The following is a 27,240-nucleotide window of genomic DNA, read 5'->3' on the forward strand; positions in this document are numbered from 1 at the left end:
AAATCTCTTTTGTGTGCCTAGCTGGCTCCAGGGCAAATGCTAACGTTTCTTTAAAAGGTGCATCAATTTTTCCCTATTAAAAAAGTAGGTCATCAAAAGGGAGAAGCTGGCGGGGGCTGAGCTGGGGAAGGCACCAGGGACCACGGAGGCCAAGCAGGCAGCGGGGAAAAGATCCATCTGATTAAAACACATGACAACAGCTGAGCAAGAAAGTAATTTTTAAGACAATTTATTCCAATCTCTCTCTCTCTCTCACCCCATCTTTCACGCAGTCTGAGTTGAGAAGGGTTTATGGACATTTTTAAATTTTATTTTAATTTATATTTTTTTTAGAAAAATACACATGCAAATAATATATATTTCACCACTGAACTTTTTTCTTCATGTTGGAAAAAAAATAATAATAAAGAAACAAAGCAGGATTCACGAAAGACCCGAGTAGAGACTGATCTGGGGATGCCACGGGGATGGGATGCTCCGGCATGCCCGATGCTCGTGCTCCAGCACACCCTTTCCACCTGAAAGGTTTTTGCTGGGGTGAGGGATGCCAGAGAGCACAAAGTGAACATTAGTCCCCGCCAGCAGCCCCTCGCCCCAACAAAAACCTTTGTCCAGTAACTCTGCCCAGGCTTGGGAATGGCAAAGGGAAAGCCAGTGCTGGATCCGATCCTTCCTACGAGACCCAGCGTGGAGCTGAGTCCCAGCCCCAGCAGCGAGGGAAGCCCAGCTTAGGGAAAAAGTATCATTTTGATGCTAGGAAATGACACCAGAAACTAAGAGCTACATCGAAAAAACCCTGTTATGCTATTTATCTTGGAGGCTACAGCTGACAGCATGGGGAAAAACAGACGGATGGTCCCTTGAAACCTGGACTTACGTTTCAGGACAATGTTGGGGGGGGGGGGGGGGGATACTGAGTGCTGGCCCCTTGGCTCCGTGGGGCTGGGGTTTTCTGACCCCATGGGCAGAGCTGACCAGGTCCCATCAGATCAGGAGGGGTGCAGCGATGTCCCCGTGTCCCCAGCCTCTCTGCAAACGCTGTGCCAAGGTCCTTGGGGGAAAAAAAAAAAAAAAACAGATACACTGCATACCGGGTAGCTGCCGTCACTCGAGCAGAATAGGAGATGTACTTAAGACAGGGCTATTTCAGGTTTGATTGATGATCAGCTGGAGCGAAGGGGCTGAGGAAGCAGAGGTGCAGCCCCGGGGAAGGAGGGAGATTAATCTAATATCCCGGCTGCTGTGGGAAACCAGGAGGCTTCGGGAAATGCCTCAAGCCCGCAGCAGCCCCGGTGCTGGCGATGCAGCAGGGAGTGGGCACAGGGGGGTTCTGCCTCGCCGCTGCTTTGCTACCTCCTCCCAAGCTGCTTTCACGCCGTGCTCCTGTCTCCTCTCCCGCCCAAGGCCATGGCTTTTTTTTCCTGCTGATCCAGGTTAATGATATGGAGCAAACTGTGTTTTCCCTCTGCCCGGAGGTACAAAACCACACAGGCAGCGCAGGGAAGGTTTCCCAAGGGAAAGATTTCCCTCTGGCTCCCAAGAAGCTTTATATCGAGGAAGGTAGCAGCATTTTGCCAGCCCCATCTCTGCTCCCAGCAAGCCCCCCGCACTGCCCATGTCCCCGGCCGGTGGTGACATCCGTGGATACACAACACGACCTCTTCCCACACTGATCCAGAGCCTCCCATCAGCTTCTGCATCCCCTCATCGTCCTCAGCAGCCGGCTCCTGCATTGCCAGGACAAACCCGCGTGCTGCCAACACCCAGAGCCTCACTGCTGGGGGCGATGGGTCAAACTGGAAGCTGAGTCGGCTGCTCTCCCCCGGCGCTGGGTTTTTTTCGTGGCTGGATGCGGCCCCAGCAGCTGGATGTGGTCCCTGCCATCACCTCCCGCGTCCCTGGTCCAGCTCCAGCCTCCGTCATGCCCAGCGGATGCTGGTGGGGAAAGGCAGCAGGAGACTCACAGCCTCGGCTCCCTCCGGATTTACCACTGTCCACGGCAGCCTCGGAAAGGCACCGGAGCAGCGAGTGTGTTTGGCAGCTCTGCACCCACCGCCTTTGCTCTACGGAACACCAAAGATCACAGGCAGCATCTCACAGGGGGACCAGAGACACAGCGATCCCGCTCTCATAAACACACCTGGGGGCTGCACCACTTGCTCTCTTTTTGCTTTTCTCTTGTTTGTTTGTTGTTCTTTTTTTTTTTTTTTTTTAACTGACAAAATACACTTTTGCGACTGCCTACTCCGAAAATAGATGTGGGAGGGTCTGGCGAGGGACGGGGGGGAGCTGTTTGGCTCCTATTTCTACAGGCTGCCCTGGTGCAGCTCTAACGTTTGATAGACGATCATGCAGGTTTTATTGCAGCTTCTGCGTGTGATTTTTTTCAGTAGCCCAGCTTCAGTTTCAGGTAGCCCTGGAGGTGGGTTTCCTCTCTCCTCCCCACCCTCTCCGGCCGCTGTCTCTCCACCGCAGCGTGCCGGCCAGGCGATTATTCAGTGGCCATTTGCTCAATGTGGTCGCTGAGCAGCTTGTATTGCTCTGTGGAGGAGAGAGAAAAGAGTGCTGGGAGGGTGCCAAAGCACCCCGGGACCCCACAAAAGGGGTACACCCCTCCCCAACTTGCCCCTACCTTCATCCAAATTGCCGATGGTCGCCTGCTTCTTCAGGAAATCGCTGCAGAGCTTCTTGTTCAGGCCGAACGCCAGCATGTTGTGAATGAAGGTGCTGAGGAAGGACAGGGACTCTTTTTGTGAAGGAAGGGCCAGGCTTTCCCCCCCACCCTCCTCTTCCTCCCTGCAGCCCCTTGTACTGGGCGCTGGGATGATGCTCGGCTGTGGGAGAGCGTGCTAGGTCCCTGCGGTGCCCGGGTTTTTAACTGAAGGGGCAGGAGCAGGTCCTGGGGAGAAGCATCGAGCATCCTCTGCACCATAAGGGACGTCCCCGGTGGGGGCACATCCCTAAGGTGTGTCCCCCTCGACACATCACGGCGCCCGGCTGCCGGAGGGACGGTCCCCTCGCCCTGCTCACCCCAGCTGCCCGAAGGTGATGTTCTCGTTGAAGCGGAGGCTGTCGTCGCGCTCCTCCTGCGTCATGTGGCACCACTTCTCCCTGCAAGGCACAAACCCGTCTGGCTCCGCCGGCACCCTGGGAAACCCCCCCCCCCTTGCCTGGCATCCCCCCTCCCAATTCCCTGGGCCACGCTGCCGGAGGACAGGAGGGCACTGAGAGCCCCTCGGCTGCCAGCACGTGCTGGATGAGCTCGCACACCTCCATCCATCCCCACAACCCGGGGCAAAGCAAGAGACGCCCCAGGAAAAAGTCGTCTTCAACCTTGGCTTTCTCCCGAAGGCCCTGATTAAGAGCTAGGAAATAGCATTGGCCTCTCCAGCGCAGAGCTCGCGCCTCTCACCTTTCGGTGCCATCGCTTCAGCAAGGGGGATGAGCGAGGAAAGAGGGGGGGCTTGCAGCTTTTGGGGATGGCCATCCCGGCAGGACTCCACTGAAGCCCCCCCTGGAGCTGGGAGGGCTACCAGGAGGCTACCGGGCACTTCTCCCCCATCTACAGCGGGGATCCCGCTCCCCGAGTCTTGAGCAAGCTGGTCCCCAAACATACCTCCCCCTCCGACAGCACCAGGGGGGGGTCCATACCCCTCCCCACGGCCCCACTCGGGGACTAAAGTGCCAAAATCACAGCACTGCCCTGAGGATGCCCCAGCTCCGCTCCGGCTCCCCGGCAAATACAACTGCAGCGTGGCCTTAAAGGATGGGGGGGGGAGGTGTTTAAGCTCTAGGTGTTTGTGACCAACTCAAGGCGGTGGCAGGAGTCCCCATCCGGGTGTCCCACTTGGGAATAAAGCCTGTGTCACAAAAATGTCACTGTGGTGGTGCAACACTCGGGTGGTGGCGCAACACTCGGGTGGTGGCAGGGGGAGCTCGGTGCATGCACGCCAGGGAAACTACAGCTCCAGGGTGAAGCCAGCCCCTTCCCGAAAACTCAGGTGAGGTTACAGCCAAGGATGAGAGGAGGAAAAGCAAGGAAAAACAGGGATAGGTAGAAGAAAAATAGCTCTATGGAGGAGAAGGAAGAGGAGAACACCAGGAGCTGCCCGCACGCTTGCAGCTCGCTGGCACGCCAAGCGGGATGGAGGAGCTGTGTCGGGTGGAAACAGTGGCTGGGAAGAAAAGTGTCTCGTAGTAAATTCATTAGCTCAGCCCCGGAGCATGTTGGTGTTGCTGAAACTGGAAAAGGGTGAATGCTCACTCAGACTGAGCCCACGAAGGTGAGCTTGTCCTCACTCAGGTCAGCCCAGCCTGGGTGTGAGAATGTTGCTGAGCTGAGCCTTCGGTCTCCGGGGTTGAGCTGCTTATATTTATAGGGCTCTGGAAACTTATAGGATATGTTTAAAGGGATTAAAAATTAAAAAAATAATAATAATTTTAAAAAAAGGTGTAATTTCTCCCAGATAAAGCTTACGATAGCAAACAAAAACCACATCCAAATCCAGAGGTTGAAACAAAAGGAGAAGAATCAAATTAAGGGGCTTTGAAATCTGGAAGCAAAACTTCACAGATCTCACTGGCCCACTTAGAGAGGAAGCATGTTTGTAAGTATTTTTTTTCCTGCCTTTTTATGTTTTTGAGGGAGGAAGGAGGGAGAAAAAAAATTATCAAAGTGCCCAAGAAAAATTCACCATGCTTCTGGCTTCTTATTCGGGAGTAACACGCCAGGGAAGGGGGAAAGCTCACATGTGGCTCTACTCAAACCCTTTGATCTTTATACCGGCCCGGCGGGGCAGGCACAGGGGTGCGTAACCCCACGGGCTGTGCTGACACCTTGCCTGCATTTCGGCGTACCCAGCAAAGCCTCACCATGGCCGGGCACTGGCCAGAACCGTGCCGGTGAGATGTGGCTTCGGCCACTCGGCATCACTTTCAGCAACAGCGTTTCACCCCGCACAGCCAACCTGAGCAGTGCTCTGAGCAATATTTAAGTTATCCATTTGCTCGTGCGTGCCTTAGCCACACGGAAGATTTACTGGCAAGCTTCAAAGAACCCTCATCCTCTTGCTAACGCTGTCACTTGGAGTGATTTGCTCCAAGATGGAATATCCCACGCTCCAGCAAGAGCTCTCCCCCTGCCCCGATCCCAGCTCGGCACGTGGGTGGACGCGGCTGGGTTTGAGCTTTGCAGCCCAGAGGACATGCTCGCAATCGTGATGTGCAGCCCTTGTTTGCGTTTTGATTTTTATCGAGGGATGGCAGCACAGGAGTGCGTTTAAAAAAAAAAAAAAAAATAAAAATAGAAGGAGCAGCTTTTCCAGCTGGTAAAAGATCCTCAGCACCTCTGTGTGGCAGCAGAAGCTGGGAGCAAGCAGGAAGGACAGGAGAGGGGGACGTTTTCTCCACAAAGAGACTCAGTTCATGTCCAAAACCTGCCCAAGGAACCGTTCCCAGCACAAGTCTTTGGCTTCCCCAGCAGCTGGGCATCCAAGTCTCCCAGTAAAATATCACAGCTTGAAACTGGTCAGGTTTCTTTTTCAAAAGCTGCATTAAAGAGGAACCAATTTAAACCTTTCTGGCCCTGTTGAGAGGGAGATGCTCATGAAGTCAAACCTCCAGCAGCTGTTCCTCCTCGGTGGAGAAAGGGCCTTTCAGAGCCCCCCCCAAACACGTTACCCACCCCCTCCCCAGGGCAGGATTTGGACCTGAAGTGAGCGTTGGCCTCTGGACACTAATGCACCGAAGTATGGGGACAGACACACCTCTTCTCCTCTTCCTCCCCAGTGTTCCCTCTGGAGCGGCAGCAGAAACAGGGCCGACAAAAGTGGTGCGTGAAAGATCATGCAAGATAGAGGGATGGAGGGGAAAGGAGAGAAGAAGAGACGGAAGAAGGTTGTTAGAGGAAAGAGAGAGAAAAAGAGGAGTTTAGTTCTGGTTCCTTCCCCCCATTCCCTGCCCTCCCCACCGAGAGGAGAAGAAACCTCCCCAGCTCTCACTGGTGCCCCGGGAGGATGCAGCCCGGCCACCCCACAGAGGTGGTCACAGCCCCATCACCATGGACCCTCCAGACTCCTGCCCTGGCCAAGCACCATCCCTGGTGTTTCAAACCCAGCTCACGGGACACCGACCCTCACCAACCAGCTCCTCCTGCCAGGGATTTTAATCCTCAATCCAGCAAGAAGCATCCCAGTTCACCCAGTGGCTTCCGTTATCCTCTCCAGAGGACTAAGGGGGGGGGGTTCACCACCACTTTCCAACCCCTCCTGAGATACTTGGGGTACTCCAGGCTGCAGCTCCCGAAGCTCATTCATTAGTCGGGCTTGTTTCTGCAGCGGGGGCAGACTCAGCCATCAGATTAATTGAGAAAGGCACTCAGAACAGAGAGCAGCTGCCAGTGGCGTATGTCCTTGTGAGACATTTGCTGCTGCTAATTTGGGGCTTAATCAAAGCAAATGCATTTATGGTTACATTACTGTTCAATAGGTTCTTTCAGCGGCTTGCTTGGGGAAAAAAAAAAGAAGAGCAATAAAGGAGAAAGCAGAGATTGATCAGTGCGCTGAGCCTGGCAGAACATCCCGTGGGGTGAGTCAGGGCTGCCGTGGCTTAGCTCAGGGTTTGGGGAGGGTGCAGAAGGGCTGCCTGCTTCAAGAAGTGCCGCCACTGCTCCGAAAAGGGGCTGTTCAAATGCTCCGAGCTCAACGAGCTCAAAATCTCAGAGCGTGAGCTCAAAACATCAGAGCACTGCCCGGATCCGCGGCGGGACAGTCGGGCTTCGGAGGGGGGGAACGGCAGCCCAGAGAGGAGCGAATTGCTCCAGCCCTCGCGGCAGCTCCGCAGTGGAGCGAGAGATGGGCACGAGCCTGGCGAGAGACTCGCCCACTCTTGCACCCCGTGGGGTCCCCGGGGCACCCAGACGCTCCCTGCACACAGCCACCCTGCAAAACAAGCAGCCTCCTTCCCTTTGCAGGGTTCATCCCGACCCTCCCAGCCCTCAGGGCTGTCCGTGCTGCCGCCTCCAGCCCTCGCCCTTGCTGGCTGCCCCGAGGCCGGTCCCCACGCCGCGCTGGCAGCACTTCCACAGCCCTCCTGGGGGCAACGGGGACCCAGGGCATCCCCCCCGCCTCCCCGAAGGGCTGAGCCAAGCATCTTTTCCCAAATCTGCTTGCAAAAAAAAAGCACCAAGCAGCTTGGACCCTGGCTGGGTTTTTCTGGGCACACCTCTAGGGCTTTGCACTTGCAAAAACAACGCAAAACGAGCAAGGCTTGCTCCCAACTCCCTACGAGGACGCAGATCTCACCCGCCCACCCCACAAGCCAGTGGGCCCAGCAGATTTGCAATCGGGGTGGGAAGCAGAGCATTTCCCCTTGGTTGGTAAATGCTTAGGGCTGTTGGGAGCGGGGCAGAACGCCGGCGGGGCTGGAGGGGCCACAGTGTCTCCTTTTCCCACGGGGTCGTGTCCTACCTGGTGGTGGGGGACCGCTTCCTGCGCTCGCAGTGCACGGCGTCGAAGAAGGCGGCGTTCCAAAACCGCAGGTTATGCCTGCAAGGAAGGAAGGAGACGTTGGGGACCTCCCAGTTACCCCAGTCCGTCCCTGAGTCCTCCCAGGGCCAAGCTCACCCACTTCCCAGGGACCAGGAGGTGATTCAAGGAGGGGGCTAAACAAGTCTGGCAGATTTGGTCCATCTTTGGACCAGCTCCTTGCGTGGCTGCAAAAACACACCCTCACTAGCACAAGGGGTTTGCAAAAGCCATGGCCACCTATTTTAGGGGCAGCAGGAGATTAAAAGCACTCATGAACATCTGGAAAATGTCTGGGCAAGGAGGACAAATCCCCTCCCTGGGGAGGCCAACACTGGGCAGGAGCCAGCTCGCCCCGGGCAGGCTTTACCAGATTGGCTGCTGCTTGAGGTGCATGTACAGGTAGATCTTCTCTCCTTTCTTCTCCTCCTCTGGGCTCTGCACAGAAACTGTGGGGACACACAGTTACACGCCAAGGTCTGGATGACTTCCACCTTCCCACTCATGCACAGACTTTGTGCCTGCCAGCTTGGTAATCCAAGCAGCCATGATGGCAAGGTTGGCAAACCAAATACTCATCCCCAACACACCTTCACCAACATGAAGAGGAGCTTTGGCCGCCCTTTGCAGGCAGATATTATCTCTGACATGGCATGGATGTCCCAGGAGGATACTCGAGGGACTGGACTGCTGGTTTGGTAGCACACACAGCTACCAGGGGGGAGACTGGTGCAACATGAAAGCTCAGAGGCAGCGGATGCCCAACCCTCTGCAACCTGTGCCACCGAGGAGAAGATCCTTGAGGGACAAGAGCTGTGATTTCTCCAAAGCAAGGAGCTGTGAAGGCTCCTTTGGAGCACTTCTCCAGGAACTCAAAGGAGACAGCATCGGTCCTGCCTGCCCTTCTCCCCACCCCACAGCTCCAGCAATGCTGGCCATCTCGTACCACTTCCAACCCTCGTTCCTTCCCCAGGGATCATTCCCAAGTAGGACCGTGCCTACTTCAGCAACGCCGACTCCACTCACCTGTCTTCTTCAGATTCTCCTTCGGTTTGTCCTCACCTTCGCTGTGGCACAGAAATCAGTGTCAGCTCCCCAAAAGCCTGTCCCCCTGACAGCCCGTGTGGCAAAGCCCTGGCCCCGCTGGTGAGGGGAACGGCTTCATTTGAAAGGCCCCCTGCTCCTATGCCACTGTCCCCCAGACCAGGAAGGTGGCTAAGAGACTGATGTCCATCCCAGTTGGACCCAGTACAGAGATGATGCAGAAAGCCACACAGCAACAACACTGTCTCCTGGGACCACATATCTCCACGTCCAAGGGACATGGGACTCCCAGACCATGAAATGCCCAATGACCGAAGCATGAAGCATGGCACCAGGCTAGAGACCATTTTTACATGGTCATGATAACCCCTGGCTCATGGTGGCCCTACACCCAGGAGGTTTCTGGCTTGGTCACATTATCGGTACCAGCATCAGCCCACATTGCCCACCCAACAGAGTGGTACCCACTCGCTCTTTTTGGTGGTAGGACCCTTCAGTTTGGTCTCCAGGCCCCCGAAGAAGCCCTTGACGTTCTCCGTCTTGGCCGATGTGTTTTTCAGCAGCCTCTCTGCGATGTCCTTCTTCTCCGCCAGCCAACTGTTCGCCGACTTCAGGTACGAGTCGATGCTGCCCATGGGCTTCTCCTTGGCCTCCAAGGGCAGCGCGTGGGTCTTGCCTGCAGGCAACGTGTTAGGAGCTCAGTTGGCTCCATGGTCCTGGGTGCTGTCAGCTCCGGGGGGACCTTCTCCCAGCTACAAGATGCACCACAGAGACCAGGAGCCAGAGATGGAAATGGCCCAGACTCCATCCCATCCCAATTCCTGTAGGTTTTTATCCTCCTTCCATTTTGGATAGAAAATCCAGCCACCCCCCCCAACCCCCCCCCGTCGTGGAGGAGTGACCACCCTCACCAAGCAATGAGCCAAGGTGCTTCTGGGCTGGGGCGTTCACATCACGTCCCCAGGGTTGGGAAACATCTGGGAATGGCCACATAGAGACATCCCTGGCTAGAAGCAACGACAAACCAGCATCAGCATGAGCTGCCACCCCAGTGAGGGTCTCTGGCAGGTTTGCACAGCTTCTGGGGCCTGGAGGCTCTTTTCCACTCCGTATCGGTGTCAGCCAGAGTAAGCCAAGCTCGGGGTACCCCTCCATCACCCTCCCTGTGCACAGTGCACGCTTCAACCACTGGTTTCCACCACAAGCAAAGCCCGAGGGTGCAGGCGCCTCTTACCCACATAGTAGTAGGTGAAACACATGGTCATGAGGTTCTTGGCAGGGCTGAAGTCATCCATCTGGTGACACCTGACACGGAGGGACAATTCGGTGAAGACACCCAGCGACGGCAGCCCAAGCAGCCTGGCGGTCGTTGCCCCTCCTCGAGCCGTGGCTCCGACCTCAGGGGCTTTCGGTGATGGCACCAAAGCCCCAATTCTCCCCCTTCCTTTCCCTCCCCCCCCCACCTCCCCAACTTACTCAAACAACACGAGGGCGAACGACTGCATCAGGCGGTAGAAGGTCTGCTCCGAGACGCACTTGGAGTTGCAGCGCTGGAGGCACAAAGCCCAGGGTTTAGCCCAGCTCTGCGGGGCAGCTGCCTGCTGCAAGCAGCAAGGGCAGCCCCAATTCCACCCCTGCCCCGGGACCCCCCCAACCCCAAGGAGGTTGACAGAGAGCACAAGCAGTCGGGCCTCCCTCTCTGAATTTTTTTTCTAGGGAATAGGATGTTTCTGAGCGCTGGCAGGATTTCATTTTAAACAAAACTGATGAATTCTCTCCTGTGTTGCAACAAGCATGTATCTAACTGCCACGAGGTGCATTTATTCACTTCTGTATCTCCCTGTACTGAAGTTCCTCCCTTTCCCTGAGTTTCTGCCCTCCAAAAATACCATTCTGGGGTATTGCTAAATTCCCCTGGCCTGAGCCTCCTGCCTAGGCTGCTCTAAAGCCCCAGTACACGATCACCAATCCTTCACCCATCTCTCCCCTTACCTGGGCGCTCACATATCTTGCGAACCACTCCCTGCCCTTCCCGTTCTCGCTGCTGCAGAGCTCACCAAACCTGGCCTTCTCTTCTTGGTCCAAATCCTCTCTGAAATAGGGAAAAAGAAAAAAAAAAACAAAACACTATTAAAGCTGAGGATGTGGGCAGCATCCCTTGTTCAGCCAGCGCAGCTCAGGTCCTCCACATCATCCCTCTTGGTGTCAGCATCCCGGTGCTGCAGTGCCAGGAGGAAGGCAGAGGAAGAGGGGAAGGGGAGCATCCATTTTGTCATCTCTTGGCTTATGCTGCTCTTCTGTTCCTCCCTGACAGAGGGGAAACCAAAGGCAGGGGGAAAAAGGAAGAGCCAAGGACAGCCCGAGCAGAAACTGAGCTTCAGAGACAGCCACTCTGCCCCGGAGCAAAAACATCCCCTGTTGCTTCTCATCACGCTCCGTTTGCTCAATCCTGCTTGACATGCTGAGCCGCAGCGTTACGGAGACCACAGCCACGGGAGCTGAGGGGGATGCAGGGCTGGGGAGCGGGGGGAGAGCCCGGGGCTGCCGCAGGGCCCTGGGGCACGTGCGAGCCGCTGGCATTTGCACGAGCATCAGCAGAGATGCCCAGTGGGGGAGAGGAGCAGGAGCACCCCCGGCACGGTGATCCCCTGGCATGGGAAAGGGGAGGAAGCGGAGAGGAGGGAAGCTGGGGAGGGGGAAAGATGAGCCGGGACATGCTCAAGACAGGGGTGCAAGTCAGAGCCCGCATCCCCCGCTTAGCTCCGATGCCACGTTATGGCCGGGAGCAACAAGCAGGGGGAAGGACACAAACCGATGCTCGCGGAGTGGGAAAGCAGCCAGCTCCCATCCCGTGGGGTGTCCCCCGGCAGCGGGCTCGCCGGCCCCGCTCGCTCACCCCCCGGTGAAGATCTTCTCCACGTAGCGCCGCATGAACTCCCGGCGCTCGGCCGTCGCCTCGTCCCGGGCCGACTCGGTGCTCTGGCTGGAGGAGAAGGACTCGTTGGAGGAGGAACGGCGGTAGCCACCCCAGTGCCTGGGAGAGTCGCCCATGTCATTCTCGCTGTCCGCTGACTCGGTGGCATCGCTCTCCTCCCCGCCCACGTCTCCCGGGTGCCCGTTGTCGCTGGGGGCAGCAGGCGGAGGGGGCTCCGAGGGGATGCAAGCGGGCGTTTCGGCATCGAAGTCGATGAGGTTCCCCACGGGCACGTCCAGGGGGGCCTCCATGACTCTCCCGGAGGACGTGGTGGTGTTGGGGGGGGGGGACTCGCTCCTCGTCCTTTCGCCCCTCACTGGGGTGTCGAGGCCATCGCTGGCAGGATGCCTGAGAGGACGGGCTGGCTAAGGCAGGCAGGGCCTTCTGTGGGGGGACGGCTTACCACAGGACATCTGAAAGACAACGGGGAGGACAAGAGTGAGGACAGGGCCCCAGGGAACCACCAGCATGGACCTTGGGCAAGGAGACCACAACCACCATCTACGATGTCCCCAGGATGCCCATCAGCAGCGGGGAGGGACAGGACTGGGACGCACCGGGCAGACAGAGCTGGCTGCTTTCCATCAGCCACGTGAATAAGCAAACCCATGCGGTGCTCCTGTGCTTTCTGCACCCTTCAAGTGGGTTTTGCATCCTTTAGCCCGGAAAAGAGGCAATCTGAGCCCAAGCTCCATATGCCACATTTGGGATGTGACGTCTCGCAGCCTGATGAGCAAAGCTGGGCCGGCATAAGCCAGCAGCTGGCAAACACACAGGTGATTTTTCCAAAGCAGCCCCCCAGAGAAACATCCTCCTCTCCCCCGTCCCTCCTCTCTGCTCACGGGTCTGCCTGACCCCGTTTGGAAATGGGACCGTCTCCAGGTTGGAGCATCCCATGCGCCGGCTCCAACTGGGAATGGAAAGGGAATGCTGAACACAACATAAACTGTAACGGGGTATGGATTTCGAGTTCTGGACTGCAATTAGATTCGTTGGTTTTGGTGTCCAACCCAGATTGCAAAGGCACTGCCAAGCAGGTACGGCAAGAGCCAGGGAGCACCGGCCGGCACTGGAGCACGATGCTCCGGCACAGGCACATCCCGGGCGGTCCTGCAGCAGCAAAAGGGGAAAAGAAGGGGCTGCCCTGAAGCTGCCTCTTTGTCAGAGAGTCACTCACATCCTGGGCAAGTGTGGTTTTGCCCCGGGAGGTGGCAAGTGATGCCTTCTGAGAAACGAGCCTGGTACGAGCAGCCCCGCTGCAGCAGCCGGGCACGGGGCCAGCGCAGGGCAAGGCAGCACGGCACAGGAGCAGGGACAGCAGCACAGGGAAAGCGGTGACAACCCCAGGGCAGCCTGACAGCAGCACTGCCACATCCCCACTGCCTTCAAGGGAACCAATGCCAGGACACAGGCAGAAGAAAAAAAAAAAAAAAAAAGTATCTTTCAGCTAAAAGACTAGCGTATCCCAAAGGACCAACGTCCAGTTCATCAGACAAAAGGGAGTTCAAAATTAAACCAAATCTGAAGTGTTTCACCCAACAGAGCACACTGTCCCAGCTCGGGGACTGGGAAAATAACCCATCGGCTGGAGGGGGAGCAGCTCTCCCAGCAGTGCCCTCCTCCTCCTCCTCCTCTTCACAGCACCTTTGGGGTCAACGGGGTGCTGGGACTCACAGGACAGAGAGGGAAGCACAACTCTGCACCCACCCCCCCCCCCACCCCCCCCCCCGAGCACCAGGCAGCTTGTCACCCTGGCTGGGAAAAGCCCTTGTCACCTGGGTCCCCTGGGCCAAGACACGACAGGGACCAAAAGGAAAGTTGCCTGGGGTGCCAGAAACGCACGCACCCACATGCACCCAAACCCGCCTCCCACCCTCCCGCCGGCACCCCGTTCTCCCACCCTCCCTCGCACCGGCCCCCCGCTCTCCCCCCGCCACCTCACGCACCGAAATCTGGGTCCCGGGAGGGTTGCAAGGCCAGTGCTGCTGCCTGGAGCTGTGGGGAGGAGAGGAGCAAGCGAGAGGCTGCGGCACCGGCGGGACTGGCAGTGTGCCCGTGGGGAGCCAGCCAGCTGCAGCCCAGCTCAGCGCCCCCCCCCCCCCCCTCCTTCCCCGCACAGCGTGACCCCCCCCTCCAACCAGCCCCTCCAGCTGCAGGGACCACCCTGCGCTTCATCCATCCACCCCCCACCACCCTGCCCTCTCCCAAGGCAGCTGCAAAGTCCCTTTTTGGGGACCTCCACCACCCGCCCCTCCAGCACCTGCAAGGTTTGGGGTCAGAGCTCCCCTCCTCGCCACGCCGACCGCACAAGCTCGTTTCCAGGCATCCCAGGCTGGATTTTAAGGGGAGTCAGGCCAGGATGCACAAGATGGACCATCACGCAGCCATGCTTTGCAGCCTGGGTCTCCCTCCCTAAGTCGTAACTTGCTTTTTCCCCGTGCACCGCGCTCAGGAGCATGCCTGGAAGCAGAAGGAGGCAGATCTGCAAACCGAGCTGTCGAAGCTTTTTGAGACTATTTTCTCAGCTCAACACTTAAAGGAAGGGAATCGGTGGGGACAACAAATCCACCTGCCCAGATGACAGGCGCTGCATGGATGTGACACCGAACAAAGTCCCGTCCAAAAGATTTTGCGCAGGTACCCTGTGAGCTGGACACTCCTTGGCACGTGAGAGTCCCATGTCCCCTTTCGCATGCGGCTGGTAAAGAAATTGCAGGAATTCCTCTACCAGGTGAGCACCCCTGTAAGTATCCATCCCAACCAGAATTGCTCCCACTAAGTGACTTGGGGAGACGACAGCGCTTCTGCACTGGTACTTTGCAAAGGGGGAGTGGGGGCACAGCCCGTCCCAGCGCTGCTGATCAGCCCCCCCTGTCCTTGCTGAGCTTTGCAGAGGCTGCTCCAAGTGACACGCTGCACAGGAGCAAGACGTAGCCAAGATTAGGGAGTTCCTGCTCTAGAAAACAAATATAAATGAAGACACATTGCTCAAACATTAGCTCTGGGCAATTGCTGGCTCGGCTTCTAGGCCATGCCTGTGGCCCAGAGGGACGGAGAGGCACCCCTGAGCTCTCTGCCAGATGTGCACAGCAGGCAGACCACATCTGCCCGTCCCCTGCAGGCAGCAGGGCAGGGGCTGCTCCGCACACAGCAGTTTGCAGGAGCTCACACACAGCTCTCGGCACACTCCGCTACCCAAACCTCTAAAAAGACATCAACCCATGTTTTCCCTCGCATCCTTCTCCACGCACGCACGTCCCACAACCCTCTGGGTAGAGAGGACTTGGGGTGCAGGCTGAGCGAGACCCCAGGACTCACAGTGGGTATAAGCAGCCTTGGAAGCTCAGCAGAAACCTGGCCAGAGCTGCAAGCAGCGTTAGTAAGTGCATTCTGCTCACAGAGGGCCAGAAAGGGTTTAATCACTCGACGACCAGCTCACGATAAAGCCCTACCCTTGAACCAAGGCCACAAAAGGTATTCCAAGGCGGTGGCAGCTGCTGTGGGTGCCCAGGTTCCCAGGTGTCTCCACAGCCTCCAAAGGTGTTGGGTTCTCAGCAGCAAGGCCAGAAGAGCTTCAAGAACAAAACAAGCCTCAAACTCAGCCCCATACCCATTCCAAGACTCAGTCCTTGCTCCAGTGGAAGAAATCCAGGAAAGGAATAGCCAAAACACAAACCAAGAGCCCCAGGAGCCTGAGCACTCGGCTCCATTCGCACATCCCACTGCCGCCCAGGCACAGCCGAGGGGATCCCACTTGAGGTCAACTTGAGAGCAAAGGAGGCCTCTGGAATAAAAAGGGGCTTTTTGGCTGCTTGGGAGCCTTACTACAACATCATAAGCTTCAGCATCATCATGAGCTTCAGCATTTCTTGGGTCCTGCAGTTGCTGGGCTGACTTTAACCACAGGGCTCAACCAGACCGACAAGGCAGCGCGTAGCTGACTACAAGCTTTCTTGCAAGCAAGGCTCTTTCAGCACGTCTGCATCCCCCGTGGGCAGCTGGAGTACAACGAATCCACGTCTTCCCACTGGAGCCACCAGCCAGGGAATATCATCAGTGAAGGAAGACTTGGCTGGAGCCACACGTGGAATCACCACAAGAAACCCATGGTGCCCTGAAACTTTGCAAAAGGCCTGGTTTTTACTAAAAAGAAACGCTGGAGTCGATCTGAATGATGCCTCTATAGCTGTACACACATGTGCAAGCAGTTTTCACCCACGATCTGCCTTCGAATCCAGCATTTCTGGCCCATCACAACCAGGGAATTGCCCAGTTTTGCTGCTTTCTCCACCTGCCTCAGCCCCGGTGATACCTCAGCTCTCTAAGAAGGGGGGAAAACCTGCCGACCGCCCAGCACGTGGACACTACAAGAGCTCTGTGGGTGGTGTGGGACCCGCCGTGCCTGGGTACCCAGGGGTAACCAAGTTACACAAACCAAGTCGGTTTGCGGCTCCGAGCCCCAGGGCTGCTGGTGGGTCGTGTCCTGAGGAATTAGGCAGGGGGATAAGAGATGTCACCTGTCTCTGCCCTGAGGCAGGCACGTGCAAGCCCAGGAGGGACCCACGGGGGTGTTTAAACCCGTTGTAGGGGGAGAAAGGGAGCAGTGAGAAGCTGGAATGCAAAGAAATGGAGCTGGGAATGAGGGAGGACCTGTCTTGTGCTTTATTTCAGAGGAATGTCACAGTTTTGCCACCCTCCTCCCACCTTGGTCCCAGCGCATCCCTTCCAGAGGACTGTACGGCCCAATCTAGCTTTGCAGTCAAATTCCTCCTCCTCCTCGCAAAGCCTGGGGAAATGACACACAGGGGCAAAAATAAAATCACCCACAAAGTCTCACCGGGTGATGCTGAACTGGCATCTGCGGGACCGAGACTGGAGAACAGCAATGACAAAGGACACGACCCAGTTTGGCTTCGAACGCCGCCTCTGGGGACCCTCCGTGCTCATGTGCCGCAGTGAGCAATGCCCCGAGGCTCTCAAGCCTGTATTTCCCAGGGATTTCAGGATGATAAGCTTTCTTCCAGCATCCTTAAACCCTGCATGGAGTTTCCCCCCGGGGCTCTTTACAGGCGTTTTGCTGGGTGCTGAGGTCGGGTGTGCTGCAGGACCTCAGCAATTCACGCCTGGGAAGCGGGATCCACTCCCACTTTGCTGCGATGGCAATCCCAGCGGGGAGCAGGATTCTGGGGAGTCTGGGGAGCAGGAGCCACAGCCTGGCTGTCCCCGCTCCCCAGACGCTCGGCTTGGCCCCCGGCGAGCCCCCCTGCCTGCCCCGAGCTGGATGACAAACTCAACTAATCCTCGTTATCAGCTCAGGGCCGTGGGTGGCATCCTGCGTAATGACAGCGCTCCAACTCCCATTCACATCTGCGTCCAGCCTGGAGCCATCAAGGGCAATTAAAAACTGTAATTAAAGCAAAGAAACCTCTGGCTGTCTTCTTGTAGCTACAGGAGCCCATCCCTCCCATCACTCCGCTCCGTGGGTGCTGGGATGGCACCCAGACACGTAGTGCAAGAGCTCTGAAAGTCCCTGGGGGCACTCAGCCCATTTGCATCCCCCACTAGAGACGCTGCTGCTGGGGGGGGGGGGGGGAGAGTGGGAAGGGAAAAGACGCAATTAAATATTCTTGCAGGACTCAGCTTGGCAGCCCAGAGGGCACAGCCCTGCTCCTTTGGCTGCCACACACCGACACAGCCACGAGCTCTGCTGAGACCTTTGGCAATGCCTCCACGTCCCCGCTGCTGCGCAGAGCCACAGGAGCCGTGCGGGGGCAAGAGAGAGGCTCCTGCAGCATGTGGACAGGGATTTAAACATGTCCCACATCTCCATTTCCCAGCCGTGTCAGGGGACGTGTCCTCCCGAACCTGCGGGACGAGGGATGCTGCATTGCTACCTCCCCCCACCGAATCTCCTCCTGCCCCTGGAGAGGACACGAGTGTAGGGGAGGACGCGGGGAGTCATTGCTGCTGGAGGAACAGGGCAAAGTGCCATTTCTTTCTCAGTGCTGGCACTTTTCCACGCTGCAGCCTTCCACAAGATCCACGCTTGACTCACCTGCCCCGTCCAAAAGCGCATCCAGAGCCCCGCAATGCCCCCCCCGGGCTTGCATCGCCCACCGTGCAGCTGGGCCCGACGCGGGCACGCTGTTGGCACCGCGGCTGCTGCAGCAGCTCCGGGCACCCAGGGAGACCATGCACCCACGGGTCCGTCCTGGCAAAACATCTCTGCGCCGGTGAGAAGCACCCCGGCGGGCGCTGAGCCAGCCTGGCAGGGCTCTGCAAAAGCACCGTGGGCAAAGCTTTGTTTCTGCCAAGGAAAACTCCCTGTGCCCGTAAGGGAACGAACGGCCTGTTTCCTCCCCCCGGGGAACTGGTCAGTCTTGTTCCCAACGTCTCTCCTGCAGTGAGAACACCCGGCAGAAAGGTCACAGCTGGGGGACGCACACCAGTCCCGTCCTGGATCCCTCAAATCACCCTAAATCCAGAGGTACCGCACCTACCCCTCCTCCCAAAGCGCCCCACGAACATTGAAAGGCACAAACCTCCTTGCTTAAACAAACCCTGGGACTCAGGGGAGCTGAGACTCCCCCCGCGCTGGGTCCTTGTCCCCGGCAGCGAGGACGCGCTCCCTGTTTTATCGGGGCTTGAGCCGCGTCCTTGCCAAGGCACGGCCACGCTACCCCCCCCCACACACACACCCGCGGACTCTGCCCAGCCACTTCGCAAGGCGGAGAAGTTCCAGCCCCTGCAACTTCATAAAAATAACTCCCCGAATACCAGGGAGGCTGTGAGCTGAGACCTGCGCTCGTGCAGGCGGAGCAGAGTCCGCACGCACTCAGTGCATGCCAGAACCAGCACTCCACCAAGACGAGGAGAGCTGGGGAGCGGGGGGGGGGAGAGCAGGTCCCAGCCCCTGATGCAGGATTTATGGCGGGTGGTGTAAACACCGTTGGTCCCCTGGGTCTTTTCCCCAGCTGCGGCTCTTCTCCTGGCCCCAGCGCCACTCTGCGGGGCGCAGGCAGGACTCTTCACCTTTCCAAAGCCAGCATTAACCCACACGGGTGGCTTTACAAAGCCGGCTCGCTCAGCCTTAATAACGGAGCCGTTTCAAGGCAATCCGAAGCCCAGCAAGCTCCCAACTTGCCCCCGCTTTGCAAAGAGCCCTTTCTTCCTGCTGCCATCAGACACCAGATGGCAGCTCCCCGTTCGCCTGGACTTCAGAAGAGAATTAAATGTCTCTTGAATAGACCTGTGCTGCGTAAGACCGGCTTTTGTGCCGAGCAGCGGCTTCTCCTTTAACGTTTGCCAGCGGCACAGCTTTCACACACACACACCCCCCCACCCGCCACGCACACACATCCCCCAGGAGCGCTGAAATGGAGCTATTTATTCTAAAATGCCCATTTTCACCCGGCAAAATTTCACCTAGGGATCCCAGGAGCTGGGCTGTGTTTTGGAAATGAGCTCCCTGAAAGGAAGGGGAGGCTTTCCCCCCACCCCGAACACACTCAGCCCCCCACTCCCATGGGAGATGCTGCCTCCAGCCTCCTCTGCGGAGTTTATGGTTAAAGATGCAGCCGACACGGCAACGCGGCCAAAGCCTTTTTGCTGATGGAACCCACGGGACACCTGAGGACTCTCCATCCTACCCAGGGGGGGGTGAATGCATCCCACGGATGGGCTGAGTTTAAAGAGAAGACGGCGATGCCTCGGCGGCTGGGCCCCGAGGAAGCAGATTATCCCCTTCCAGCATGAATGGGGAAAAGAGGGCGGATTAAACCTCAGCGGGGGGGATGGACCGTGCTGCCGTGCTCAGGCCTGTCCTCGCGTGGGGTCACAGCGGGGTGGGCGTCCCCCGGTCGCTGCCCTCCCTCCCTCCCTCCCTCCCTTTGTTTTTACCTGCACCCAGGAGCCTCGGAGCACCTTGGCTTGCCGGCGGGTCAACGGCATCCAGCGCGGTTGTGTCCGGCGTGGCCGTCACGCCGGGGAGCAGCCGATGCGATCCCTCCCCCCGGAGCTCAGGCGCATCGTGTCCCCCCCCCGGGTGCCCACGCAGGCACGCACGGCTGCGCGCAGAGCCCGGCCGGCTGCGGCGCTGGCTCCGAGGAAAGGGGGGGGGGGGGGGGGGGGGGGGGGTTGGAAGGAAAAAGCTCATTGTGTGATTTCGCCACGGTTTTCACGGCCGGCCGAGCGCGGATGTCTCCCCAGAGCCGTGCCGGCCCCTTTCCTGCGGCACAAGGCGGGCGTGCAGCGCTTGCCTTGCGGCGGGATTCCCACGCTGAGCTCATCACCCTCCCCAAAACACCCTGTCTGAGTCCCTGCGCATGCAGACACTCAAAATATTAAGCAAAATCCCCATCAAAGAGGAATCCTCCAGCCCTTTCCACCACCCTTAGATGGTTTTTAAGCCTCCCCATCACTCAGACCCCTGAGGATTGTGAGTTACCCGCTCTGCTCCTCCCCACGTGAGCCACTCTGGGGGGAAAAAAAAATACCAGTTGAGATCAGAGGGAGAAGAGCCCCAGTGGGGAGGAGAAATGGGGTGAGAGCAGCCGGTGCAGCGTGTGGCAGGATGAGAGCGATGCTGGGGGGAATTATTGCTCACTTGGGGGTCGGCAGCAGTGGAGTCCAACTTCTCCCCTGGCACCTTTGGAGAAAAATCTCCCAGGGTTTCATGGCAAGAGATGGGAGAGAGGGAAAGGGTGAGACCCCTGGGAAGAATGTCACAGAGGGGGGCAGCAATTTTGAGGTGCTCATGATGGGGTGGCCTCTGATACAAAGAGAAGCAAATGACCACACAGAGAAGGTCACTAACCCTCCACCTCTGCCCTTGCCAGCCTCTGCCAGGGCACCCCAGCCCTCCAAAAAGGACTCTGTCACTTGGCCAACCACTGTCTGCATTAACCCAACGGGTTGTCTTTGAAGTGGGGGTGCTTTGGGGGAGCAAGAGTCCCCTCCAGCTCGGTAGCACTGCCCAGACAGCAGCATGTACCCTGTAATAGTGAGGGGAGGCTGGAAACCCCCCCGGGTCAGCATGGCATCCCCAATCCTGCTTATCCTCCCTGCTCCAGCATCACCCCAACCCAGAGCAGAGCCTCTTTTCATACTCCTGGACCAGACCATCCCCCACGAGCAGGGAGACGGTGATCACTGACCCAGCACACCCCGGAGAACCAGCAGCAACAGCCAGTCCTGCTCTGCTACCCCCAGGGAGCAAAACCAGGCTTCCCCCTGCCATGAGGAGTGACCCACGAGCAGCAGATTGTCTGAACCCAGGGAAATATTGCTGGAACCAGTGCTGCAGCATCCCCTGCAGAGCCTGGCCAAACGCAGAGGTTGCGGCACAAGGGCACCCTTGGAAGAGAGTCAAAACCCTCCACATGGATTTTCAGACCTTTTGAGCCACACAGAAGCAAGAGAGGCGGGTGAGTCACCCCTGCCACGGAGCATCCTCGTTGGGAGAGCTCAAAGAGGGACAATTAATGCAAAACCGCTCAACGCCCCATCCATCCCCACACGGAGGGGGTGCTGCCTGCCCCCTGCACACATCACCGGCAGCCCACGGAGGAAACAACGCGTTTGAGACACAAAGTTTGAGCTCAGCAGAAATCCAAGAGCATTACTAATTGACTGTCTGCTGCGGGTGATTATTATAATTAAGTCAGACTTCAGAAATTGCAAGTGACTTGTGAAAGCACATCCCAGATCCCCAGTTTTTGTATAACACGATGGCGAGAGTTTTATACTGCCTTCCCCTTGCTGGCTCTTGCTGGTTGGGTTTTCACGTGGATGCCTGAGTTTTAAAGTATGATTTGCAGGCCGTGGGTTTTTTTATATGTTGCTTCCACTGTTGACCTTGGGTTTGCACAGGAGATGGAAACCTCGGCAGTGTGCTGGCACACACGCTCCCGGTGCCGAACCAAACCCAGCCTCCGGCACCGGGAGGGGAGACAGGCAGTTTTGTGCCTGCTCTACCTGCTTCAGTGACTCACGGCCCTCTCCAGGGATGATTCACCTTAATGAGGAAGGGAGAGCATCCATCCCATGACTCGACCATGGCACGCCACCTCAGCTGGAAGCAGCCAAGTCCACTGAGGTTATTATTGGTTTATTAACCTGCCCGCACCCATGCGGGACGTTCGAGACTTTCCAAGCAGCTTGTGGAAACCTCTCCATGGTGGTGCCCCCCCCCCCAAAACATCTTCCTGGGACAGCGACTCTTCTTCCCCACATCCATCCCCAGCCAAGAACCATCTCCCACCACTTGCAGCTGCATCCATCCTCCAGCACCCGCCTCCCTCTCGGGTGCATTTGCAGGGAGCCCGTGGGCACCCACAGACCCACCGGTGCAGGGCCCCCCAGCTGCATCTCTGCCCCTGGATCGACGTGGATATTCATCACTCCATTCCCCTTTTTTTTTGGAGAAAAAGGCTCCGGGGGTGGCTGTGTCTGTCGCACATGATAAGTGGCCTTTTTGCCTTCCCTGATCACAACACGGCACGACTCCAGCAGTAGGCGGGAGCCGCGAGAGAGCCAAGCTCACATCTGCCGGGGCTGGTTCTCCAGCACCAGGGAGGAAGGCAGCGAGGAGGAGTCGATGCTGAGCAGAGGATGACATCCCCACCTACTCGGCAGCTACAAGGGGAAGCACCTCTTTTGTGGAAGTTACTAAAGTATTGGGCAATTTTTTGCTTCACGCCCTTGAGCAAAAAGCAGCCCTGGGGGGGGGGGAGCGGGGCTGGGCACAAGGCGAGGGGAAGGCACTGACAGCTCCGGAAAGGAGCCAGGGTTTCAAAACCAGAAGGATGCGATGCAAAATCCCACTGTAAGGAATGGAGGCAGAGCAAGAGCAGGCAGAAACGAGGCAAAAAGCTCTGATAAAAGCCCCAAAGCCCAGGTCCTGCATGCAAACACCACGGGACCAGGCTGACCCCATGGTGGGAGTGGAGCCCCGTGAAAGAGGGGCAGCTCCTCTGGTGTGGCTGGATGTGTCTGCGGCTGCAGCCCCTTGAGCACACCCAGAGCACGGCAAAAGCACACGGAGTGGGACAGGGGCAACGAGACACTTTAACACCACAAAGTCACTTCCGTAGCCGAGAAATTAATTTGCATTAAAAAGACCCACCACAGTATGAAACCAGCCAAGCCCCGAGGGGTACTCACCCTCCACAGGCCGAGGGATTTGGTTCACTCACAAGACAAGGAAGATGCTGGGTTCCTGGTGCTTATCTAACCATGTCCTCCCATGCCCTCTTGTAGCCCGGACCACCCTCCCGTGGCCACCCCACACCGTGGCCACCCCACACCTTCTCCCCTGTGCCCAGCCCAGCAGCTCCCGGCTGCTCACTGAGCTCTTCAACCCCAACACCCCAATGCGAGCAGACAACGCAACCGTGTGTTGCAACACCACGTATCGTTGTGACATGGCTGCTAAAAACCTAAATAAGCCGCTCTTCCCGACTGGCCCTCTGCAAATCCTTCCTAATCCAATCTGGTTTACGGCATTAAGTTGGACCCCTCCCATCCTGAACGCCCCTATTTGCACAACGATTGGGAAAATCCGTCCTGTTTCCTTACACCTGGTTTGACCTCTGATGCAGAGATCACCGGAGCTTCCTTACCCGCATTTCTAGAAGTATCTAAGGATGAAGATGATCTCCTTGTGCTCCCAGCTTCACACCCCGCTGGCACATCACATGTGTGGCACATCACCAGTCCAGGCATGGGAAACCATCTACCCTGCGCCGACTGTAACCGAGTCGAACGCAGCCGAGCGCAGCCAGGAGTTGCCAAGCAGCTTCTCCTTTGCTGGGTGCTTACGGGGTTTAGAACACGGGGGTTTCTCCACTTTAGCCAGACACAGCAGAAGAGCTGGAGGGGACGAGCCCCGCGCTGGCCCCTGCTTGCTCCAGTAAATCACGGTTGGGATCCAGGTTATGAAACGAGCCCAAAAATGCAGCAATTTGGGGCATTTATTCACACAGAGCAGATGCCAGAGCACACGCTCCCCATCACGGCTCGGTTCGGGTGATGCTCTGCCCTCCCTGGATCCCACATCAGGGGAACACGACTGCACCGCCGGCTGCCACTTACCTCTCCGCTGAGCAAAGCCGAGCTTGCCACGGGCTGTCAAAGACACGCACCTCCCTGATGCTAACTTCTTTAGGGAGGGGAAAAAGCCTCCCCGTGTCTCCCCGGGGTCCTCCCGGTTAGCAAACATCTGCCACAGCACGTGCGTTGGAAAAGCTCAGCGAGGGAGGCAGGCGTCAGCAAGTCAGGACGAAGGTGTTATAATTACCCTCAGCCTCTCTGTAATCTGCAGAGCGCCGAAAAGTTATGCCACGGAAAAGGAAAGCAGCCGAAACTATTTATAACGCCTTCCCGGGGAGACGCAGATGGCCAGGCTGACATGAGCTCGAGCAACGGGAGCGGGGCTCCTCTCCCTCTGCTTTCCCTGCAAATACGCCCAAATTGCATTTGGCTCCATCAGACACTTAATACAGAAATAGCCAGGGCCCACGCGGGCGTTGCATACACACCATTGCTGGCTGCGTGGTGAGACAGCCCCGGGGGAAAAGCTCCTGCTGTTTAAATAATTCCCCCGAGTGCTGCTCTTCAGCCTCTCCCTTCCCAGTCAAGCAGCCCACAGGAGCACGGGAAACCACCCGGGTGGAGCTGGGGGGAAATTAAGGTGGTTTTGATCCCTCCCGCCCCTGCGAGGCAGCAGGGATGGGTGAGAGGAGCAAAGGCAGGGCTGCCGGGAGTGCAAAGGTTGCATCGGCGAGCGACAGCTCAGCATTCCGCTCTCACGGCGTCACGGGGCTGGGGTGGCGGCGGGGACCTGGCCACCCTCGTGGGGTGGTTCTCCCCAAGCAGCAGAAGGGGCCTCGGCGTGGCAGAATACACCTCTGCTTGTGCAAACTGCTGCGTTTCCTGGGGAAAGGAGGTGTGGGCAGCCCGGCACTGCAGCTCGACGCCGGGCAAAACCCCACGGTGCCTCCACCAGCCTCCCCAAAACACGCTGCTTGCTGACACCCGCAGCGCTCGCCCAGCCCAGCTCCCACCTTTTTACGTCCCCTCTCCTTTTTCTGGCTCAGTCGCTAGAAAGGGTGACAAGCCACGGTTAAGAATCACCTCCAACTCTGCCATCTCACCCAGGCGGAGCGTGGTCCTCCATCGCCGCCCCACAGACGGGAGAGAGGAGCCCGTGGCACGGTCCCCGTTAGGACATGAGCAGCTCAGGACGAGCACAGGGGATGCGCCAGAGATGCTGGTGGCCACAGCACCAAAAGGAAGGTCACTGGCAGGACGGCACAGATGACTCAAGCCCAGCAACGCAGATGCTAAGGGCACGACATGCTGGCAGAGGACTGGATGCTATTTTTTCTGCTTTTATTTCCAAATCCTGACAAAGACACGGATTCCCAAGCAGGCCACCTCATCCATCCTTTCCTGAGGGGTAACCTCCCTGCTCTCCCCCTCGTCTCTCCCAGGAGTCGGCGGATTTAACATCACCAGCATCCTCTGCAATCCTCATCAAGCATCGGGCAACCTTCCCGATCAGCAGCACGCTGCGCCCAGCAGCAAGTGGGCAGGGACAGGGAGGACGAAAGACCCGTTGCATTTCCAGACAGGAAACCACTCCATCCCCAGGGAACCCCGACCCTAATTGTTTTACATTCAGAGCTTCCAAATTCATGACCAAGAAGAGGAGAAAAGCAATTAAATTAACTCCCAAAGCCATGAAAGGTAACTTTGCCTCATGGTCATGCAGCCCCCTGCGATGCGGCGTACTCCTTCCGATGGGATGGGGTGGGACGGGGTGGGATACCAGTGCCGGTCACCCCCAGCTGACTATTTCTTGACACGTACCAAATCTATGCAAACCAAACTCATTTTGCACGCGCCCACCAAAGCTGCTTCCCCAGCAAACCTGGTCACACTCTGTTAAAGTGCTTTGTGCAATGTAATTTCCTTTCCAGTTACAACAGCCAGCAGTGACTCTCGGCTCTGTTTGTGTAAAGCTCTATCACATGCCGGATAACAGCCCAACAAGGAATTTATAAATATAGTCTTCTGAGGCAGTAATTGTCACTCCAGCCATCTGTTAAAATGCAGAGCTAGGCAGTGGCACGGCGGAGGTAAAAATACAGGGGAAAGCGTCACAGCGGTGCCGTGGGTGAGCCTCCGAGGGGGAGCAGGGGAGACGCCGTGATTTTGGGATCTCATGGGAGCTGCGCTTTGATCCCCGGCCATTGATCTTAGGGCTTATCCACCCCACCATCCAAAATGTCCCCCCTTGCCAAACTACATCAAATTTGCCAACTTTTGCCCTTCCGTGCCGCCTTCTTTCCAGGAGGGGTGCAGGCCAGCGCCCAATATTTTCCCCCAGCCGACTCCAGCGGCTTTGCCAGGCGGGATCAGCTGTGCCACAGGCAGACGCCCACCCTTCGGGACCCCTGAGGGGCTGCTCCGTCCCCAGCACCCTCCCCGGGGACCCCCCACAGCACCAATTTCCTTTTTACCTTCAACCGGTGGGCGCTGGCTCCCCGGGGCTGCTCCTTCCAGCGGCGAGAAGCGTTGGCAGAAGGCGATGCCCTGAGTGCCGCGGCGAGCTCAGCCCTGGATCGGGCACAGCCTGGCCTTACAGGGACACTTTTGCAAGCATTTACCGGTGTACTATGATTAATTAAAGCAACAACTGTCAAAATAAAAGATAAACAAGGCGAGCTGGTGACGCACCCGGCGCTTTTCCCTCTCCCTGGCTGCCACCCTGCTGCCAGTGTGCCCCAAGAGCCACGACGGGATCTCTGGAAGGGGCTACGTGGTGAGATGTGGCCCCGGGCAGGACTGGAAAGACCTGTTGCTGCTCACAGTGCCGGAGCCACGAGTGCACGGGGCCGGGAGGAGAGGTGTGGCGGAGGCCAGCGAAGCCGGCATCACCGCCTCCCGCCCCGTCACCAACACCCCGGCGCTCGGCGAAGGGTTGGAGCAACGTTTGCAGCCGCTGGCGGAGGCAGATGGACACATCCCGCAGCCCAGAGCATGAGCCCAAACCCCTGTAACCCCCAGCGAGGCTGAACCCACCCAGGGAATACACCCACTTAATTCTGCCCTTGCCTAAGGGTGCGTCTGCAGGTCCCTGACCCGTGGCCAGGACCCCCAAACGCTCGAGGAGTAACTCCCTCCATCCCAAATCCAAAGTCAATGGGATGCTCTGAGGCAGCCGGTCCCGTGCCCCCCCCCCCCCCCGCCCCGTCCTCATCTCTCACTGCTCTGCCTGTGGCACAAAGCGCCTGTGAACTGGTTCAGATGGAGAGAAAAAAAAAAAAAAAAAAAGAGCAAAAAGCAAAAAAAGGCAGCTTTATTTCTCCCTGACATTTAATAACCTTTATTGTTCTCTGAGCGGCGGTTTCCCATCCCAAGCCGGCAGCACGGCTGATCTTCCTCCAGGCTGGAAATGCTTTAAAGCCCGGCAGCCGCCCCCATCTCCCCACCCTCCACCAACACTGAGAAACCCCGAAAGGTTCAAAAGGCACAAAACAGAAGGAAACACCACGGGAAGCGGCAGCCCTGGACGCCGGGGCCAGGCTGGCTCCTCCGGAGCTCGCTGCAAACCCTCCATCCCTGCCACCTCCTGGCTTCGCCCCGTGGCATTTCCCGGGTTGCTCCGGTTATTTTTCATCACTGAATTGGTAC

The 27,240-nt window shown here is 57.7% G+C and overlaps 1 protein-coding gene across 7 annotated transcripts in view; it reads right to left on the reverse strand.

Annotated features, from left to right (window-relative positions):
• Positions 1 to 213: 213 nt before the first annotated feature.
• Positions 214 to 27,240, reverse strand: part of KIAA0513 (KIAA0513 ortholog) — a 28,267-nt gene continuing 1,240 nt past the window's right edge. The window contains exons 1-14 of one of the 7 annotated variants that reach the window (XM_042797550.1): positions 22,705 to 22,939; positions 19,441 to 19,636; positions 11,464 to 11,954; positions 10,560 to 10,659; positions 10,044 to 10,117; positions 9,802 to 9,872; positions 9,036 to 9,243; positions 8,550 to 8,590; positions 7,894 to 7,972; positions 7,467 to 7,544; positions 5,766 to 5,795; positions 3,031 to 3,111; positions 2,633 to 2,727; positions 214 to 2,541 (exon numbers count right to left, since the gene is read on the reverse strand). In XM_042797550.1, coding sequence (XP_042653484.1) covers positions 2,492 to 2,541; positions 2,633 to 2,727; positions 3,031 to 3,111; positions 5,766 to 5,795; positions 7,467 to 7,544; positions 7,894 to 7,972; positions 8,550 to 8,590; positions 9,036 to 9,243; positions 9,802 to 9,872; positions 10,044 to 10,117; positions 10,560 to 10,659; positions 11,464 to 11,792 — 1,236 coding nt within the window. In that variant the 5' untranslated portion in view covers positions 11,793 to 11,954; positions 19,441 to 19,636; positions 22,705 to 22,939 and the 3' untranslated portion in view covers positions 214 to 2,491. Of the gene's footprint in view, positions 2,542 to 2,632; positions 2,728 to 3,030; positions 3,112 to 5,765; positions 5,796 to 7,466; positions 7,545 to 7,893; positions 7,973 to 8,549; positions 8,591 to 9,035; positions 9,244 to 9,801; positions 9,873 to 10,043; positions 10,118 to 10,559; positions 10,660 to 11,463; positions 11,955 to 13,487; positions 13,534 to 19,440; positions 19,637 to 22,704; positions 22,941 to 23,634; positions 23,729 to 26,066; positions 26,204 to 27,240 lie in introns of those variants that run through there. The other 6 variants (XM_042797553.1, XM_042797555.1, XM_042797556.1 and 3 more) reach the window with 6 other exon arrangements.

This window comes from Tyto alba, unplaced genomic scaffold (assembly GCF_018691265.1).
Source record: "Tyto alba isolate M040663 unplaced genomic scaffold, T.alba_DEE_v4.0 Super-Scaffold_26, whole genome shotgun sequence".
Classification (NCBI taxonomy): Eukaryota; Metazoa; Chordata; class Aves; order Strigiformes; family Tytonidae; genus Tyto; species Tyto alba.